This window comes from Anarrhichthys ocellatus, unplaced genomic scaffold (assembly GCF_004355925.1).
Source record: "Anarrhichthys ocellatus isolate YVR2014 unplaced genomic scaffold, GSC_Weel_1.0 scaffold40, whole genome shotgun sequence".
NCBI lineage: Eukaryota > Metazoa > Chordata > Actinopteri > Perciformes > Anarhichadidae > Anarrhichthys > Anarrhichthys ocellatus.
The window spans coordinates 864251-882141 of record NW_022280070.1 but is presented as its reverse complement, the minus strand read 5'-3'; the positions used below and the strand labels follow the sequence as shown (position 1 = coordinate 882141).

General features: G+C 43.9%; 2 protein-coding genes across 2 annotated transcripts in view; both read right to left on the bottom strand.

Moving 5' to 3' along the window:
* Window positions 1–1299: 1299 nt before the first annotated feature.
* hcrt (hypocretin (orexin) neuropeptide precursor) lies at window positions 1300–4011 on the bottom strand. The gene is made up of 2 exons (XM_031868036.1): window positions 2882–4011; window positions 1300–2006 (listed from the first exon to the last, which is right to left on the bottom strand). Exons 1-2 carry the CDS (start codon window positions 2963–2965, stop codon window positions 1644–1646), a joined length of 447 nt encoding a protein of 148 aa, XP_031723896.1. The 5' UTR covers window positions 2966–4011; the 3' UTR covers window positions 1300–1643.
* An 89-nt stretch (window positions 4012–4100) lies between these two features.
* LOC116394745 (inactive phospholipase C-like protein 2) overlaps window positions 4101–17891 on the bottom strand; it is a 64319-nt gene continuing 50528 nt past the window's right edge. Inside the window, exons 5-6 of the mRNA XM_031868035.1 lie at window positions 13017–13126; window positions 4101–6037 (exon numbers count right to left, since the gene is read on the bottom strand). Coding sequence (XP_031723895.1) covers window positions 5597–6037; window positions 13017–13126 — 551 coding nt within the window. The 3' untranslated portion in view covers window positions 4101–5596. The remainder of the gene's footprint in view (window positions 6038–13016; window positions 13127–17891) is intronic.

Sequence of the window (17891 nt, the reverse complement as noted above, 5' to 3'; positions counted from 1 at the left end):
GCTTAGCTAAAGAGTCACACTTAAGTAACTGGGCGAGAAATAACATCATCTCAGTCTGCACAACGACCTCAGTTCAAGAACATTTCCTCAACAGCTTCTCAATCATTTTCTATAATGCTCCTATACGTCAACAACAGGTGTAGAACGTGTCTTTCAGCATCACAAAGCACCTTCCTAAGAAAAACACACTGAGCACAAGCAGAAGCCTGTGGTACTGAGAAGTCTCAGCGAGGGGCAACACTTTGGATCTCAGTGAAAGATCAAAAGGTAAAAAGAAACCTGATTACATCCAATATTTTCAAATTTAAAGGCAGATTTAAGAACAGAGGTGTCATTTGGTGAAATGAATAGCAGTACAAACTTCGATTTTATAGATTGGATAAAAAGTAAATAGATGAATAGTTTTATTTAGAGGGGGCGTATGGTAAACAAACTTATTCAGGAACACCTGGAGTACGAATGAAGATATTGGAATCGCAGTGTTCTTGCATTTAAAAAAGTGCAAAGTGTTGAACCCCTACAGTCGTGCATGTAAGGCTTCAACAAAAAAAGAATTCAGTGCGTGTAAATGAGTACACACAATCGTGCTGATAGATTTGTGCCACAGAGTGCCACTCACAGATCAGGGCAAACAGAAGTGATGGTAGAACATCTTCACATTTATCTTTACAAATCACGCACGAGGCATCCTGTTGGATAGTCTATCATCTGTATCACTGCCCCTCTCACTTTTTTTTTATCATATCAGCACCATCTTGTGTTCCACTTTGTTCCCACACTGTACTGGGCTCCTATGTGCAAGCTTTACTCAATCAAAATAGAAGTCTAGACTTGAGCCGAGATGCTGGGCTTTGATTCAGTGCGAGGGGTTGGACAAATATTATTTGGGTGGATTGGGCGAGTAACTATTTGATGTAACACTTCATTCTTTTTTCCAGTAAATCTTACAATAATTTAATTTAATATGAATCTGTGGCAAGAATAAACACTCCCCTGCAATCAGACACTTTTGCCTTCAGCAAAAAGATTATATTCTTCGTACACTCCCTAATGTTGTTTGAGTAAATAGAATAATACAATCGAATAAATGTATATGTATATATATATATATATATATATATATATATATATATATATACATATATACATATATATATATATACATATATATATATATATATATATATATATATACACACATATATATATATACATTTATATATATTGTTTATATTTATGTATATATGTATATTCATATATACACACATACATACAGTATCAGATTTTCCCAACATGATCCTTTTCTGGTTAATGCAACATAACATGAATCATTGCTGCTTTTGATTTTTCAGAGACTGAACTGAAGCACTTTTTTAAAGACATGTCAGCTTTATATTTTTTATTACACCCGACAGCCTGCTTTCCATCTATGTACAATATTACACATCTTCTTAATGTCATCCGATAGCCCAGTGCGCTTACAGCACATCACATTCAAAAAGGCAAAGTTCAAAGAAAATCACAATTGTTTTTACATGAGCAAATGACACACAGTTGGTGTAATGACACTCCCCAAATAGGTGGGTTTTTTCTCCCTGGATTTTAAAAGAGTCTCATAGGCTGCTTACTATACCACGAGGTATTTAGCTTAAATCAGGTAGTGGCGTTGTGATGGTTGATCCCGACTGAGCCATCCAGTCCATGTACTGCTCTCCAGCCCTCTCTGCAATCCTCTTCCCCATAGTCAGGATCCCTGCTGCCTGATTCCTGGAGCCGTGAAGGAGCTGGTTGAGTCGGCTCTGCAAGTTACGCTCATCTTCATTTCGTTTGCCCAAAGTGAGGATGCCGGCGGCGGCGTCTCCAGGGAGCGCTCCGGCAAAGTTTTTGCGACACAGAAACACAGAGAGGCGGCAGGAGCGAGCTGGTTCTCTGCAGCATTCAGACACGCTGTGAGCATCACAGGCCAGTTGAGACAGCAGCAGCATCAAAACCAGCACCAGGACTTTCTGCTGGGCAAAAGAGATTCGTTTACACACAAATAACACCGTGCAGGCGTCAAAAGAATCCTTTATCATTCCTTGTAAAGTCTTTATTGCACCATGATCAAAATGTTGCTGGTTAGATATTAATGGATAGATAGACAAACCTATGTATAATGAATATGAATCACTGAATCTCCAATAAAACCTTCATCTCTAGTCAAAATGATATTACAAAAATGAAATCATACCAACCTAACGAAATGTAGTTTTTCTTACTGTACAACTCTATTAATTATAGTCGAGCCTAAGCCATCTGCCTAACTCTTAGAGAAACTTGTTTATCACAGAGAGGAACATGTAGCCTGGTCTCAATTCAGCAACCCTTGTCCTTAGACGTGATACAAAGCATAAACAAGACATCGAAAATACAAATGACAATGAACTATAGGTGAAATAATAACACTGATTACATGAGTATAATGATAATGCTGCTCACGGATCCCTTCAACAGAGAAATAGATGTTTTGTAGAAGAGGACGCCCTACAGTTCCCCGTTAATGCAAACCAAATACTCTGCTTTCACCATGTGAACTTGTACCTTCACAAGATACCAGCGACATGATGAAAATAAAATGCCCAATTTGAAGTATTTGTAATAAATGCAACAACTTTTTTTTTTAATCACATAAAGTCAAATTAATAATTGAATAAAAACTGATACAACACATTTGTAAAACATGTTTAATCCAGCTGCTTGCGTCTTGGTGAGGATACGAATACAAATAGAAAGACCAAAGATAAATGTGAAACCAACCTTAGGCGACTTAAAAGACCATGAATTTATGAAGTCAAACAACTCGCTCACTAATCTCTAAATAGAAATGAATAGGCCGTTTTACCCGGTTAGACGTGTCCATCCCAGCAGCTTTCTGGAAGTTGGTGGGGAGCCACGGCATCTTCTGGCTTGTGTGAAGGGGAGTCATCTGATCTTCTGATATCCCCAGGGAAAGAATCGTGTCTTTTATATTGTTTGGTGGTGCCCACACCGATGGACGTCATTTGTCCGACCACAAAACAGGACACAATACCACTAATTCTCTTTGCTCGTGATGAAACGCTCGTTGCCATTAATTAGTCCCCTGTGGCAGATCATCTCCAAGGCACTACTCTGGACCTTTAATGAACTACAGGTATTTCTTTGTGGCCGCATTGCCAAAGGTTTATGAAAACATACCATTAAGATGACAGGTGAGGGACGGAAGTCAATTAGCTAATGTGTCCTACGAGTTCTAGGATATAAATATGGAAAAAGCTCAGACGCCCTTTCTCAGTGGTAATGACAAGCTCAGTCAAAAGGCATATTATTATGCCTCATAATGAGGTTCTATGGGCTTTATTCTCTCACACAAAAGGTGCCATACTCACACATCAAGAGCAGTTTTGGCTTGCTCCTTCACAGAGCTATTACTAGCGGGGTGAACAGTGTTGATGAATGTATGAGCCCACAGCTAAAAATAACGTTGAGTCGGATTATTTCAATTGAAAAAGACAGTTACCTCTTTGCGACACCGCTGCTCCCAAGTGATGCTCTATAAGACCGAAGAACATCGCCACTGTCATAAGTAAACATAACAGGGTAACAAAATCACTTGAAAGCAATTATCGACTTTCAGATTGTTTTCATCCTCACATCCTCGTTTACTTAATGTCTGTTGCCATCGTATGGACAACAGGAAGCATTGCTTTAAATAGACACAAACTCATTTGTGATGAAATAAATGGCTTCCTTCTTGTTTATCGAGAAGAACTGTAGATTGAGAGAATTAAGAGTGCATCATAGTGCATCAGCAGCGCTCAATAAAGCCTCCCACAGGCGTTATTGATTGCTGTAGATATTCTGTGAATGCTCTGAAGCGCTACTGTCAGTTTGAATACTTACTCAAAGTCATTCTCCGAAATACTTTTCAGTAAAATATCAGTGATTGATCGTTACGTCGCTGAAATCCAGGTCAATTGACACAGAACGGGCATATTTACTTTAACATCCTTCTAAGTGACATTTTCATGTATCACTATTTGAAAGTCATGAACGAGAAATGAAGAAGAGGAGACAGGATAAACAATGAAGCCAGTTTTAATGGGCCACTTAAAGGAGCTCTTACAGAATCCACACTCACTTTGCAGTGAAACACACGTTGGGTTATTGTTTGGACCCCCTGTGTTGTGGCGCTTACCAGTGATCCCTCGTTGCAGTCCCACATGCACTGGTCGTCCTGATCTGCACCACAGTTCAACAGGTGTCAAATCACTGTACATGTGGAAGTAATGCTAAAAAAAAAGAATCTGAATATCAATAGAACTAACAACAATTACAATAATATCAATCGTTAATCTGTGTCTGAAGAATTATTATATCAATATATGTTCCCTTCGTACATTTCACATCCACTTTACATCTATATTCACTTTAATTTGTGTTTTTATTGACAGCAGTACTATGTTCCTGTTGACCTCTGACTGGTTGGTCAGAGGTCTGGTGAGCTCTGCCACTAACTGACATGGGCCAGCTCCACCCTGGGGACCAAAACACACACACACACACACACACACACACACACACACACACACACACACACACACACACACACGCACACAGCCCCTGGGGGGAGTCAAGGAGACCTTGTGGGGAGAGTCCATGAATGCTGAAGAACGTAAATCATGTGGAATGACTCTGGAGAGGTGTGTGGGGCTCGATGGAGGTCGGCAACAGCAAGCGTGGCAAGAAGAGCGTCGATGTGACAGAACACATCAACAGCTGCAGTTTGTTTTTCTATTTTGGCTCTAAAGCTTCCTGGTTTGTGCTGAATTAGACATCTTTGCAACGCCTACAGAGCTCAGCCTACTCGAGCTGCTCTACGTTTGTGCACTCAAAATGAAAAAATGGCATCCTCTTCGTCGAAAAGGGGTGAGGGTCTGCGCTTAGCTTTACGTCTGCGATGGAGGAGTGCGAGCATGAAAAAAATAAAAGGCCAAAGACATGCCGAGGATTCTCTGGAAATAAAAAGGCAAATTTGTGGCAGAAAAATGCCAAACGTGAGGTAAAGCCTGTACCCACAGAGCTAGAGTACATAATGGAGGGGCATGTAACTAGCACTTCCCAGAGAGAGACAGGGATATCTAACCGATCCGACTGCTTAATGCTTTCCTATGCCGAGACACACGCAAAGAAGTCTGTTACCAGCTGTTACCCTTTTGGCTTTTCACAAGAGAGAAGACAGAAGAGACCTAAACTTCCTGGCTCAGATGGAAGATTATCTTCATAATGCACGACGGAGAAAAGTAAACATTGCCGTTCCAGTTTTCCATCCCGTTAAGAAATGTGTGATTGAAGTGTGAGGTCTCTCTCTCTCTTTTCTCCTCTGGCCAACTCAAACCTCGTCTCAGACTCGTGTCTCACTTCTAACACGACGGGTCTTCCTCACCATCATCATCTCTTTAATCCTCTCGGCCAATTCCTCCAGGTCCCTTGCGTTACTGGCCTTCTGCTTCTCCATCTCTAGCTCGCTCTCTCCGTCTCTCTTTGAGTAGGATTCTCTGTGGGCACAGGCTGCGGGTCAGCAGGATCCGGCAGGATCGTCACTGACCATCCCTTTCTCGGGGATGGCGTCCAGAGGTCCTGCCGCCCTCTGCTGCTGGCTCTGGAACTGTAACTGGAGCTGGGTTAGGGCTGGGGGTTGAGTATAGGCCGGTGGTTTTGAAACAGTTTGAACCAGAGGGAGAGCTGGTGGCTGGGGATGTTGCTGGGGAAGCGGATGGAGATAAGCCTGAGGTGCTGTCTGGGTTTGGGACTGGTGCAGTGGAGGAGGCTGTGGGTGGGTCTTGGCCTGAGGCTGCTGCTGTATCTGGACCTGCTGCGGCGGGTGATGAGGATGGTGCTGGAGCTGTGGGGAAGCGGCTCCGTTCTTACTGAGCCCACAGGACTGAGCTGCACAGTGGATCTGACGCAGAGTGTCCAGCGCCTCGCTCTTAGCGTGCTTCAGTAGGTCTGCCTGGCCCTGAGATAGAGAGAGACAGAAAGAGGGACCGCTTTGTTAACAACACGTGGAGACATAAACAGCAGGGAACATCTTCTGATATCCTTTCCCTCAGGGCTGCTTCATATTACAGTCTATCCGAATAAGACAACATCATCTAGATCTGTGCTACAAGGGAGAAAAATTAGGTAAAGGTTGTACAGGAATACTATTTCCTCAGTGTACTGACTTAGAAAATGCAGAAGGGGGCAGTATAAAGCCACCAGCTGGTTGCCAGCCAGCCAGTCAGTCATACTGCTCCTCTTAGCTGGTGAATAGTGTTGGCACATGGTGATAATGTTATACTACATTTCTGCTCTTTACTTGGGAGCACCCAGGCGACGAATCCCTGCCATATGTGGAGGAAGTGGTCAGGGCAGGCATCCTGCTTTACAGCACTGTCAAGTCAATCCGGGGCCACTGCCATGGCTGCCTGCCACCTTAAGTTGGCCGTCTCTGTCATGTGGAAATGTGGTCGAGTCTTTTCCACAGGCGGTTATATCTGTGAATGAGAGGTGCTTATATCTGACCGCTTATTAAGAACTCTCTCCACATCTAGAGTATTTAAATCCTTGACTCTTGGGCACTGCAAGGCCTCTTTGAGTGTCCGGTCCGACGCTTTCTTTACTCCACCTTCCCTCCAACATCTGTTCACAAACAAGTTAAGAGCATTTCTCATCGGTGGATCTCCCTCCCACTGAACTTCAGTCTGGACAAGGTCTGACCCAAAGTGACAGCTCATTAACTTAACATCCCCATGAAGATGCACAGAATGACCCCCCTCTGCCCTACTATAAAGTCTACTGCCAATGGCAAAAGGGATAACGTTCTCAGTCAGCAAGGCAGGCACAGCAGTCTGACACGTCACAGAAGGAGTAAAGGTGACCAACGCTTTACTCCCAGGTGATGGTAACACGCTGCGAGTGGCGTTCTACCTGAGCCACTCCAGCACGCAAAGCATGAATAAATCATATGTTTGAAAAAAATAAAAATCCGGAAATTATGTAAGTCATGACTCACCAGGCATAAAATAAGACAAGCGAGAAGACTGCTCTGTGCTGGCAGAGCTAAATCACGACGGCACTCGTATTCGGGTACATTCACCAGCTGGCCTGAAGCTATCCAAGGGGGGGCTAAGCCTGAACAAGGGCAGACACCAAATCCCACCACTCGATCCTCATTAAGTTCTCTCCTAATCTCCTACTTGTTTATCAAAATCATTCCATCAAACTGACAGAAATTGGACACTCAATAACCAGCCTTTACTGTATATTCTCCATCGCTGCCCCAGCACCTCCGACATTCTCCCTCACTCTCCACTTTGAAAACTGCACTGAAAACTCACCTGTTTAAATCTGCTTTTAACCTGCGACGCCAGTTATGTATGTTTTTGTTTTGTTTTTTTCCACTGTTGTAATGTCATGTGACGACCCCTCCCATCCACTAGGGGTCTGTGTCCTGTTTGCTGCCCACTCTGTCTTTCAGGATGTTGATCGGCAGCTAACGAGCCCCACCTGAGCCTGCTGGAAATGGCCAGCTATAAAGATGAACCACCTGAACATGGCGAGGTGCCTCACCTCCTCTCCTATCTGACTCTCAAGGCAGCTGCTTCATTTGATTAATTCTTTGGTTGGTTGTGTGTTCTAGTTTAGTTTGGTTATTTGTTCGTGTAATAAATGTCTATTTATTACTTTTATCACTCGTCTTGTCTCCCTTATGTTGCAGCCTTTGAGCCAGGTCGTAACATGTGGGGGCTCGTCCGGGATTTAATTGATCAGGTAACATATTTAAATTTGTATGGTGAAGTTAGTTCTGCTGTTTGCAATTGACTTGATGTGCAGAGACTGTTTCAGGTTCAGTAGTAGCCTAGTAGCCAGGTGCACCATGTTTGGTGATGAGGTTCAGTCTGGTAGTTTGGGAGACATGGAGTTTCTGTTGAGAAATTTTTTGGAGTAATTGGAGCGTTGTTGGGTTTCAGGTTTGAGTTGGACCCAGTTACCTTGCAGGTGTGTAACCCGAAGACTGCTGCTGCAGTATGAATGGTTCATAGAGTAAGCAAGTCAGTAGATAAATGAGGGATGTGGTGAACTGCTCCTTCGTTGTGTGGCGACAGGCAAGTTGTTAGCTTGGCCTGTTCCCTTTCGTAGTTGGGTTGCCTCTTTGCGTTGTGCGTCTGTGGACGATTTGGTTGGCTAGTGAGCCTTTTTCAGAGGAACTTTTTATTTATTTTTTTCTTAAATGTTACGATTGTTTTTTTTTTTTTTTTTAATTTCTCTTATATCCTTATTTGCCACACACACTACTGCTGAGCACACACGTGCTCCATAGTGCTTTGGGAGCTGACATGGATCATCTCCTCGTCTTTGGACAGTTACAGGAGATCTGGGGTTGGGAATAGCAACAGGCTCTTCTCCACCGATCTTCACATACTTGGCAGGTGGTGCCTCAGGCTCCTGCAGCTCTTCTACTTGTAGCTGCAGTCCTATCATGTCACTCCGAGTCTGTTTGAGAAGACGTTCCGATGAGAAGAGCTTCCTCTCCAGCTCTAAAGCTCTCTGGCTCTCCGACAAAGACTTCATCCTCTGCAGGGAGAGCTCATCTACCAGACGCTCTGCATCCTTAACAGAGTTGTTGAGCTTCATTTTGAGCAGGTCAGTGTAGTAGGTTTCATCTCGGCTGTCACCACCACCTGCTGGAGCCGGATTGGCTGGCTGAGACTTCATCATCTTCTGAAGTATCTGCAGTTCAGTGATGAGGTCTTGGATCTCTCCATTTTTCTCAGAGAGCATGGACTGGAGTCTCTCCAGCTGCTCGAGATCAGCCCTGGAACACTGGAGCTGCATCAGATTGGCTATCTGGACCTTCATGCGCTGCAGCTGCTGTTCGCTGAAGGCGTGTTGCTGCAGTGACAGATACTGGACATTCTTACTGATGAGCTCTGTCTCCATCTGAGCGAGCTTATCCTCCAACTCTGCAAACTCAGCATCTTCTTGCTGACCTCCTTGAGTGCTGTGCTGTGGCTCCTCTCCAGATGCATCTGTTGGTCCTTGAGCTGCCGCGTCTGCTGGTTCTTCACACAGTCGAGGTCCGACTGCAGAGAGTTCTGCATCCGGGTCTTTAACTCCACTTCCTTCTGAAGGGAGTACTTCTCTTGCTTGAGGGCCTCCAGAGCGTTGGTCATCTCCACCCTCTGTTCGTCTGGTCTGCGTTTCCATCTGCTGGTTGAGGACGGCCTGCTGGACCTGCTCCTCTTTCTCGCACAGCTGGCTCCTCAGGCGCTGCATCTCCTCTTCCGCCGCCACCCTTGTCTGATTCTGATGCAGCTCCTCTACCTTCACACATGGGGAAACCTGATTGGCTTCCTCTAGCCTTCCGAGCCTGGTCACCTCTGCCTGCAGCTCTCTGATCACCTTCACGTTGCCGTCTTCCTTCACCGTGGGAGAGTTCACAATGTTTTTAGCTAGGCTGGCAACGTGTTCAAGGTCTCCCCGTAGTTCACATCAGCAAGCGAGACGGTTGCTATCATAGTAGTCAGTTATTTGTTCGTGTAATAAATGTCTTACTTTTATCACTCGTCTTGTCTCCCTTATGTTGCAGCCTTTGAGCCAGGTCGCAACACCACTGTTGCATTATTATTTCTGTTGTTACCACGTAAAGTGCCTTTGAGTGGAGAGCTACTTTAGCAGGGGATCGATTAGTAATGTAATAAAATACTTCAAACAACAGTTAATTACAGTAGAAACTACAATGGTGAGTGATTTTTGTAGGCAACAAGCATCTACAGAGAAGATCAATACAATATGGCTTTCTTTGTGCCGCTCTGGCTTTGCTTTTCTTGTGGCAGCGAGGTAAGAAGAGTGACAGGGTGGTCTCATTCACCATGACAGCTCTGATCTGACATTCAAAGTACGGTTGAAGAGCCAGTTTGAGAAACGGAGTACACGACTCTTCCTCTCACAGCTTCCCCGCCATTGCCCAGGCTTTCAGGCCTGCTGAAATCCTTTTTGCATTTAGGAGCCCCGTGGGGCTCGGCCCCACCAGAGGGTGCCGGTGTACAGAAGAAGTTATAGGCCTCTCTCATTCAGACACAATAATGGCAAACTTAACTTTGTCTACTTCAGAAAATGTTTGCATTTTTTCATCACATTCTGAATAAAATCTCAAACATAAACGTATTGCTTTGTAGTGTGTAAATTTGTCTTCGTGCCTGAAGCTGCTTGCCCGTTTCCGCTTGGTGGGGCACGGCAGAACTGGCCCGACTGCACGTAGCTCTGGGCCGACAAACCATGTGCGCGTGTTCAACATGAACTTTCAGATCTTGAGTGGGGCCTGATGGCCAGGGGCCCCTACAAGCATCCCATTGGTTGATTTTAATGATGCAAAGGGTGTACACGTCTTGCTAGCTAGCTAAAGAGGGACTGCGACTGTACTTGCGTTACCGTAACTACAGTCGTGATGACTCGTGTGGATTATTTAACAGTACGATTTAGCGCTTTACTACTGGAGCAAAAACTGGAAATAAAACATTTGGGTTCATCGACCAGATGAATTAATCATATCTAAAGAAGGAAAAGACTAAAAGAATAATTCCCCCACGAGTGGTTCAAAAGGAAAACTTGGTTAACATATATAAACAAAAGCCCTGTTCTGCTTTCCATGTCTTCTTATCGGAGCGGAAACTGTCAGCAGGTGGATTTAAAGATTTGAAACATCTTTCAGAAAGGCTGGTAAAAACACCAGAGCTGTTCATCGCATGTGGATAATGCCATCAAGTTAGTCTTACTGGGAACAACGAACGTTGCCGCTCAGCTTGACGGTGCGTACAGACGTGGCACTGAACAATACAACAATGTCAGACCAAAGAAAACGGGTATATGTTCTTAGCAGAATTAGAACCTATATAAAACTTTGTGGAAAGGGCAAAATTGCCTTGCGTGGACATGACGAATCTGCCGGCTGGATAGACCTTTTACGATGCATATTTGAGACTCCAGGCTAACGCACCATTACGATGCTCAACCCTATATTAAGGGCATTCAGCCATTTTTCAAAACAAACTTTCGGATGTACAGTGTTTAAAAGGATGAGGTTGCTCAACAGATGACAAAATGCACTTTTCGTCGCTGGTCATGAGTAGGCTATTTGATGTTGAGAGATCTTTGGCCATTGTCAGTGTGTTTTTTAGATGACATTGTTCGGCTGGAATTGTGTCATCTCTGCTGTTGGTGATACATTGGTCACAGCAATCGCAGTGTCTCCTCTCACTTACTCGCACACAGTTGTGAAAGTATATGGTTCAATGTGATATATCTGTGGTGTGTTTGGATTGCATCATCAAATCGTCTTCTATGAATATTGTGTGGCCCCACTAACATTTTCATACCAAAAATCGGCCACTGCTGCTGAGGATCTGGAGTGGATGACAGGTGAAATAGCTGCGCATGGCTGCCAGCCTTGGCAAACATGCACCAGGCTCTCACCAAATGTTCAGTATGAGACACAGCTTACAACTGCAGAATGGGAGGAGGAAGGGGGGGAGAGGGAGGAGGAGGAGGAGTACGTGTGCACACCAAGATGCCTTCACGTTGAGAATGAGGCTCATGGAAGAAATTAGAGGACTAGGGAAGGACGACGGAGAGATGTGTGTGTTTGGAGAGACGAGGCAGGGATGGGAGGAGTTTAGGGTGGATGGAGGGAGTGCGGGTGAGAAAGGGATTATGTTTGGGTGTCAACCTGTTATGCTATTTAAGCACATGAGTTTCCCCAATTCTAGAGAGTGCGATGACGCTTAATTAAGATAAATCTTGCTGTTGCACATACGGCTGCTGTATTAGTGCAAGAAGAAAAACAAGAACGCATACATTTAGCACTGATTTATTGCTGCTATAGCCATCACCTTCACTGCTGCTGAAATTCTTAGTCGGTTAATCAATGAGTCAAAATGTAGCAGAAACTGATTTGATAATCCATTGATCCTTGAGGTTATTTATCGACAAAGCTTTTTCCTGTGTCCTAAATGTGCTGCTTTTATTATTAACCATTTTATACTAAAGTGAAAAAAATCTATTACGATTGAAAACAAACAATCTAAAGCTGTCACATTCATTTCTGAGGACTATTTTCTGACATTTCATAAACTAAACTAATAATCAGTTATCTGATGAACGATTTATCGTTAATGAGACTTAATATTTACTTACAACTAGTAATCTTTGCTATCCTCCTTTCTGAGAAGGCAGACGTGCAAAAGGCAAACAAGAATCACGCAATCAAACATTGACCTAACCTGACACTCAAGCAAAAAGGCTCAGCCAAGGGAGCTTCTTCACTCAACACTAAATGATTTCAGGGTGATGAGAGGAGATAAAAATATCCTGGCCGCTCTGTCCTTGCTTAGCAATACAGGCCCACTGTGCTGAGCAGCATGTGGTGTTGTATCAGTGCTGGTATTACCATCACAGCCTCGTAAAAAAAGCAATGAGAATGAGGGCGTTGGGCAACCATATCTCAGCGTGCCATGGCGCAGGTGGAGACAACAACGCATTCTGCTGAGCATCATCTTTGGGGCATGTCCAAGGGAGCCAATGTGCGCTTATGAGGAATAATAGTGCCGGGTGTGCATGTGTCTATGAATAAATGTGAACAATCCTATCGTGTCTTGTCAAGATAGTTGCATGAGCAAATAAATAAAACAGTGTTTGGAATCAACAGTAATTAATTAGGAGATTAGAAGGGATTAGAGAGGAGGCAAATGCAATTAGCCCAGAGGGCTTTCTTAAGACACCATGTAGTTTAATCTCAGCAACAGAATCTGGGATTGCTTATCCATCTGATTACAGTCTCCAAAATAATCTCACATGTTGACATCAATCAAAGGTATTAGCCGATACTTGACTCAAACTGGAGGTATATAGTATATAGTACAGCTATACGGGTATTTGTTGTGCTCAGTCCATCTCACCTTGAGGACAGTGATGTTCCACGCGTAGCTCTCCATGGCCTTCTGAAGTTTGCGGCCTTTCAGACCTTCCTTTGCTCCAATGCGATGCAGGTCCTCATGGAAGTCCAGACCTGCACACACACACAACGACACACACACATGACACGTATAAAGATTATAAAGTTTGTATCAGTGAAGCCCAAAACAGAGCTGCAATGCAAAAAGGACATTTTGGAAAGTCATAGACTGTCTTAAAGTATTGTATTTATATAAAAACTAAACTAAGTGTCCAGACAAGTAAGGGCAATTACTGCACTTAAACCTAATTAAAGAATTTGGCTGAATTTGTCTCATCCCGTTGAGAGTTGTTGACAGCTGCTGTTGTATTTTGTATCATGTTTGTATGCAGGGACATACTGGGACTGAGATGGAGAGGCCTCTTATGCGACTGCCCGGAGTGCGCTAGCCAAACACTTTTTGGCGGTATGTTTAAAACATACACAGTTTTTGTGGTATAAAGACAATCTGATGATGCTGAAGACCTTCAAGACACCTAAGGATGTTTGGCTAACACCTGCCTCCTCAGTTTGTCTAAGCATGTCACCCTATGGACTGAATTAAAACAAGATGGCCAGACATGGTGAGCTGGAGCACAATGAAAATGACTGAGCCTTAAAGGAGGATCAGTTCAAATTGGGAGGGACATGTCGTATTCTCCCTCGATATTTAAAGTATTGGATGAGTCTGACAGGCAGCGTTGTGCTTTGCGCTCTGGCCCACGCTGCGGCCGAGCAGTTGGAAAATAAAAACCCTATGACCACAAGCCGGTTCGGCCTGGCACGGTTCGGGCCTGGCACGGTTCGGCCGTTCGGTAGTCTTCCAGATGGCCAGCCTGCCCATGTATGTATGTATTATCTCTAGTTAATTTATATTGTTTGCCTCGTACCTAAATGTATGTACTATGCTGCGCTTGTGTGTCTGTGTGCATACATAATATGAACATGCATATCTCTACGTATGTATACATGAAGGGCTGCTTCTATATGCATGTGTACTAATATGTGTATACCTGTTTTTAATTGCACATCTACTGTGTATCATGAGGAGGTAACCAGAGCACAAAAGTATTTAAGTACAGGAGTTATACAGAGAGTGTATTCCTCCGACAAGGGTGGCCAGTCTCTGGATTTATAAGATATAAACATCAAGGTAACCTTTTTCTGCCTGCTCTTTTGTTCACATTTTCACTGTTCTGCACAAAGTCTGCAGAACAAAAGTCAGCACCTTAACGGCTGCAATAGCAGTTCACCATACAAAGTGCTGCATTCCTAATAGGGGTAAAATTGAGGCAGGCTAACCTCTAATTAGTCTATCAGTAGGTCCGGCTCCATTCAGCCCACGCAGACCAGTACTAATCCTCTGGGCTTTAAGAACAAACTCCTGCCAAAGCTGTGTCTGTGTGTCAGCCACCGGCCTCATGCCACTCCAGCTTTGATTCACCGATAAGACATTGAAGACACATAATACGCTATCATTCAAAAAAAAGCCCGTCATCACGAGTCATTCATTCTTTAGTTCTCTGCTCCTTTAGTGACTAGCAGGCAGATACGGCACCTCGACTGCTGGCAAGAGAAGTCTGAATTAAATATTTTTTTCGTTAAAGAGCAGGAGAATTACCTCAGCCCAGTGGCAGACTCTTACCTGTTTCCAAGGGAAGAGATAAACAACACAACAACATTATTTGGCTTTGCCATAAATGCCATCTCTTGCCATGTCTGTTCAATTTCTGTGGTTCAATGTCACAAGAGTTGACAGGCATTGATCCAGTCTCCTTTTTTTCCCGCAGTGGTATATTATATAGTATGCTATAGCTAAAAAATATTCATATTTGTTTTTTAACCATGCAATATTGTTTCAGTTTAGTTATTCTCAAAGGCTATTCTTTTATTTTGTTTCAGTTTACCAACAATATTTTTAAAAAAACTAAGTTTTTCGTTAACTATAACAACCCATGCTCCAAACGTGTGTGTGGGCATGTACACACATATATACAAGCCTCCTCATCTGATTTAACACACCCAGGCAAGGTCAGCGTAGAAAACAATATTTAAACATTTAAACATTTAAACATTTAAAAGGTACAACAAATCCCTGTCTTACCAAACTCCTCTTCACAAATGCTGTACTTTAGGTTAGAACTCACTTTATTCACATCACGTGAACTATCGCTACTCTATGCCTTCATACACATCTCCACCAACGTATTTGTTTTTTAACCGCACCAAACGTACGCGAATGTCATTTCAGCAACTTGACATAATTGTATGTTTGACACTCACTACAACAGCATTTTCCAGAATAATCTGCAGCACACTTAAAACAGATCAAGAGGTCAAGAAGTAAATTCAGAAAACATGATCTCTGGCCTTCAGTGCACATCAGACACAACCTCGGAAAAAAAAAAAAAAAAGAGCCAGGGCCCCTGACGATCTTTAATTTCTATTTAATTGGTGATGTAGGGCCCTTGCAGAATCTCTCCTTCAGAGCCTGAAAGTTGTGTTAACAGGGTTTAGGGCTGATTTGATCTTCTAATCTGGTGTCATTAATGGGCTGCTGCTGGTGCCGAGCTGAGCCGAGGAGATCGCAGGACTTGGGGAGAAAAGCAGACAGGAAGCTGAATAAGAGACGAAATTAGCTGGAGGCGGCTCGTCGCAAAACGGCCTCTTCAAGCATTTAATTTCCCAATTATTAAGCATTTCCTTCCCCCAACAGTCACACAGCTGCTGTTCCTTACTGTCACTTAAACTAATAATAATAAACAAAAAGTGGCCCCATGGCACACTCTGTAGAGACGGGATCTCATGCTTTGCTTCTCTACTGGAAAGAGAAAGAGAGAGAGAAATTGGTGCTGAGACAGACAGGAGGACCGAAGGGACAACGACGCGTCTTCTCCGAGTAGACACATACATGCAGACACAACAACACACAGCTCGGTACAGGCTTGCAGTCTCTGCATAGAACACAACGTTCCTTTTTTTTTTGCCTTTGTAATGAGTACTGCAGCAGAACCTCTTATGCTCCAGACACACATGCACAGCAATGGAGACAGCTACAGGCAGAGATAATAAAATCAAACAGAATGATGAACAACAAAGATGGAAAAGAGGGTGAGGAGGAGATAAATACAGATCAGCGTTTTTATTAATTTATCAAGTGATACACACCGCAGAGGCCTGGCAGAATTTTACCATTGCAAATAGAGAAGGGAATATTTTCACGGGAAATGACAGCGCAAAGCCGGGGATGACAAAGGGCGGGAGATGTCTTTATCACTTGGATTTCCATGGTAATGGAGTCTACATGGAGTCAAATCATACCAACAGAATCGCAGTGGTCAGATAGAGAGAGTCTCTGCATGGGAAGGGAACATCAATAAATAAGCACGGTCAGGGTTGCAGGAAGGCAGCAGCTTCCAAACTCATACAGCGAGTGTGCGCCTGGTTCAAGGCGGGATGCGGGACTACAGCCATTGGTATGTATTGTGTTATGAGCGACTCCTCTAAAGGTACTATCACTTTAACCAATCGAATTGTGATGAAATCGAATTCTAAACTGATATAAAATATTCAGGCATCTTGCTCCCTGTGTGCTCTCGCTGCAAGTCTGTATGCAGCAGGCCTACCTGCCTCTGCTCTCAGAGCGCTGTGCACTCGGACTGCAGACTGGAGCTGTGCTAGTCATCCAAACTGATCAAATCATATGGGCAGAAAATCCACTACGGGAGCTATATCCGTCATTACGAATAAAAGGATGTCTGCACTCTCGTCAATCGTGATGTTCTTTAGTTTGAAATGTGTCAGAGACTGCTGAGAAAATCCTTTTAGAAGCTGTGGAGCAAAGGCTAGCAAAGGAGACTGAGTGTGAGTTGTTCTCTTCATACACAAACAGATTACATATGCATACAGACACATAAGCCAGTGTAAACAGACACAAACACACAGTGGAGGTGCCAGAGTGTGCATCAGCTGTCTATCTGGTCCCCTATTAGCGGGGTGTGGGAGATGGCGAGCCATCAATAGTGCCCAGGGGAGGGGGGGGGAAATCATCCAGCACCTCTCCATCCTCATCAACACGTCAGCTTCACGGCCCTAATTAAACTGATTATCTGCAATAATGACTGGGCGTAAACGGAACACAGGAAGGAACGAGGAGAGGGAGGAGGGATGTAAGTAGTAAACCAAAACTGTCCCCCATCGCCCGCTTCTCATCGCCCGCTGTATGGGCGGTGGAACTGCCAACGTGACACCCATTCCACATTGCTTTAATATAACACGAAAGGCAATTTAGGAGGTAAGAGGTTAGTTGAAGTCGCTCACTTCAGACTGCAGCCTGCGCGTCATTGTGATTGTGGCGGTTTGATGATGAGCAGAGCACACTTTTAATGGTGGTAGGGCAAACGTGTCAGAGCCAATCAAAAGCCTTTAATTTAGGTACAGCGTGGACAGACAGACACACACACACACACACACACACACACACACCCTAACCCGTCCCAAATTCTCTCTCCAATGCTCACAGCCTGTCCTCTTTTTCCACTTCCCACACAGCCATTACACCAAAATTATGCCTTTTGGCTTCCGGATCAATCAAAAGGGATAAAACCTTCAATTCCATGCAAATGTCGTATGCCCTCCACTCTCTGTTTTCAGGCCGTTGCTATTGTCATGCTCAGTCTCTACATAATCATATGGCTTACGAGATGGCTTCTGAAAGGTGCATTCAGTGCTCGTCAGTCTATCAAAAGAGGTGAATTGATGCTTTGCCAGCCATTACAATGCAGATGAAGCATTCTCTCTCTCTCTCTCTCTCTCTCTCTCTCTCTCTCTCTCTCTCTCT

Excerpts from the sequence above, each read along its gene's own strand:
- hcrt (XM_031868036.1), bottom strand. The coding sequence starts at position 2,965 with ATGACTCCCCTTCACACAAGCCAGAAGATGCCGTGGCTCCCCACCAAC. Across the intron at positions 2,007-2,881 it reads GGATGGACACGTCTAACCGG|AAAGTCCTGGTGCTGGTTTT; the intron begins GTAAAACGGCCT and ends TTTGCCCAGCAG.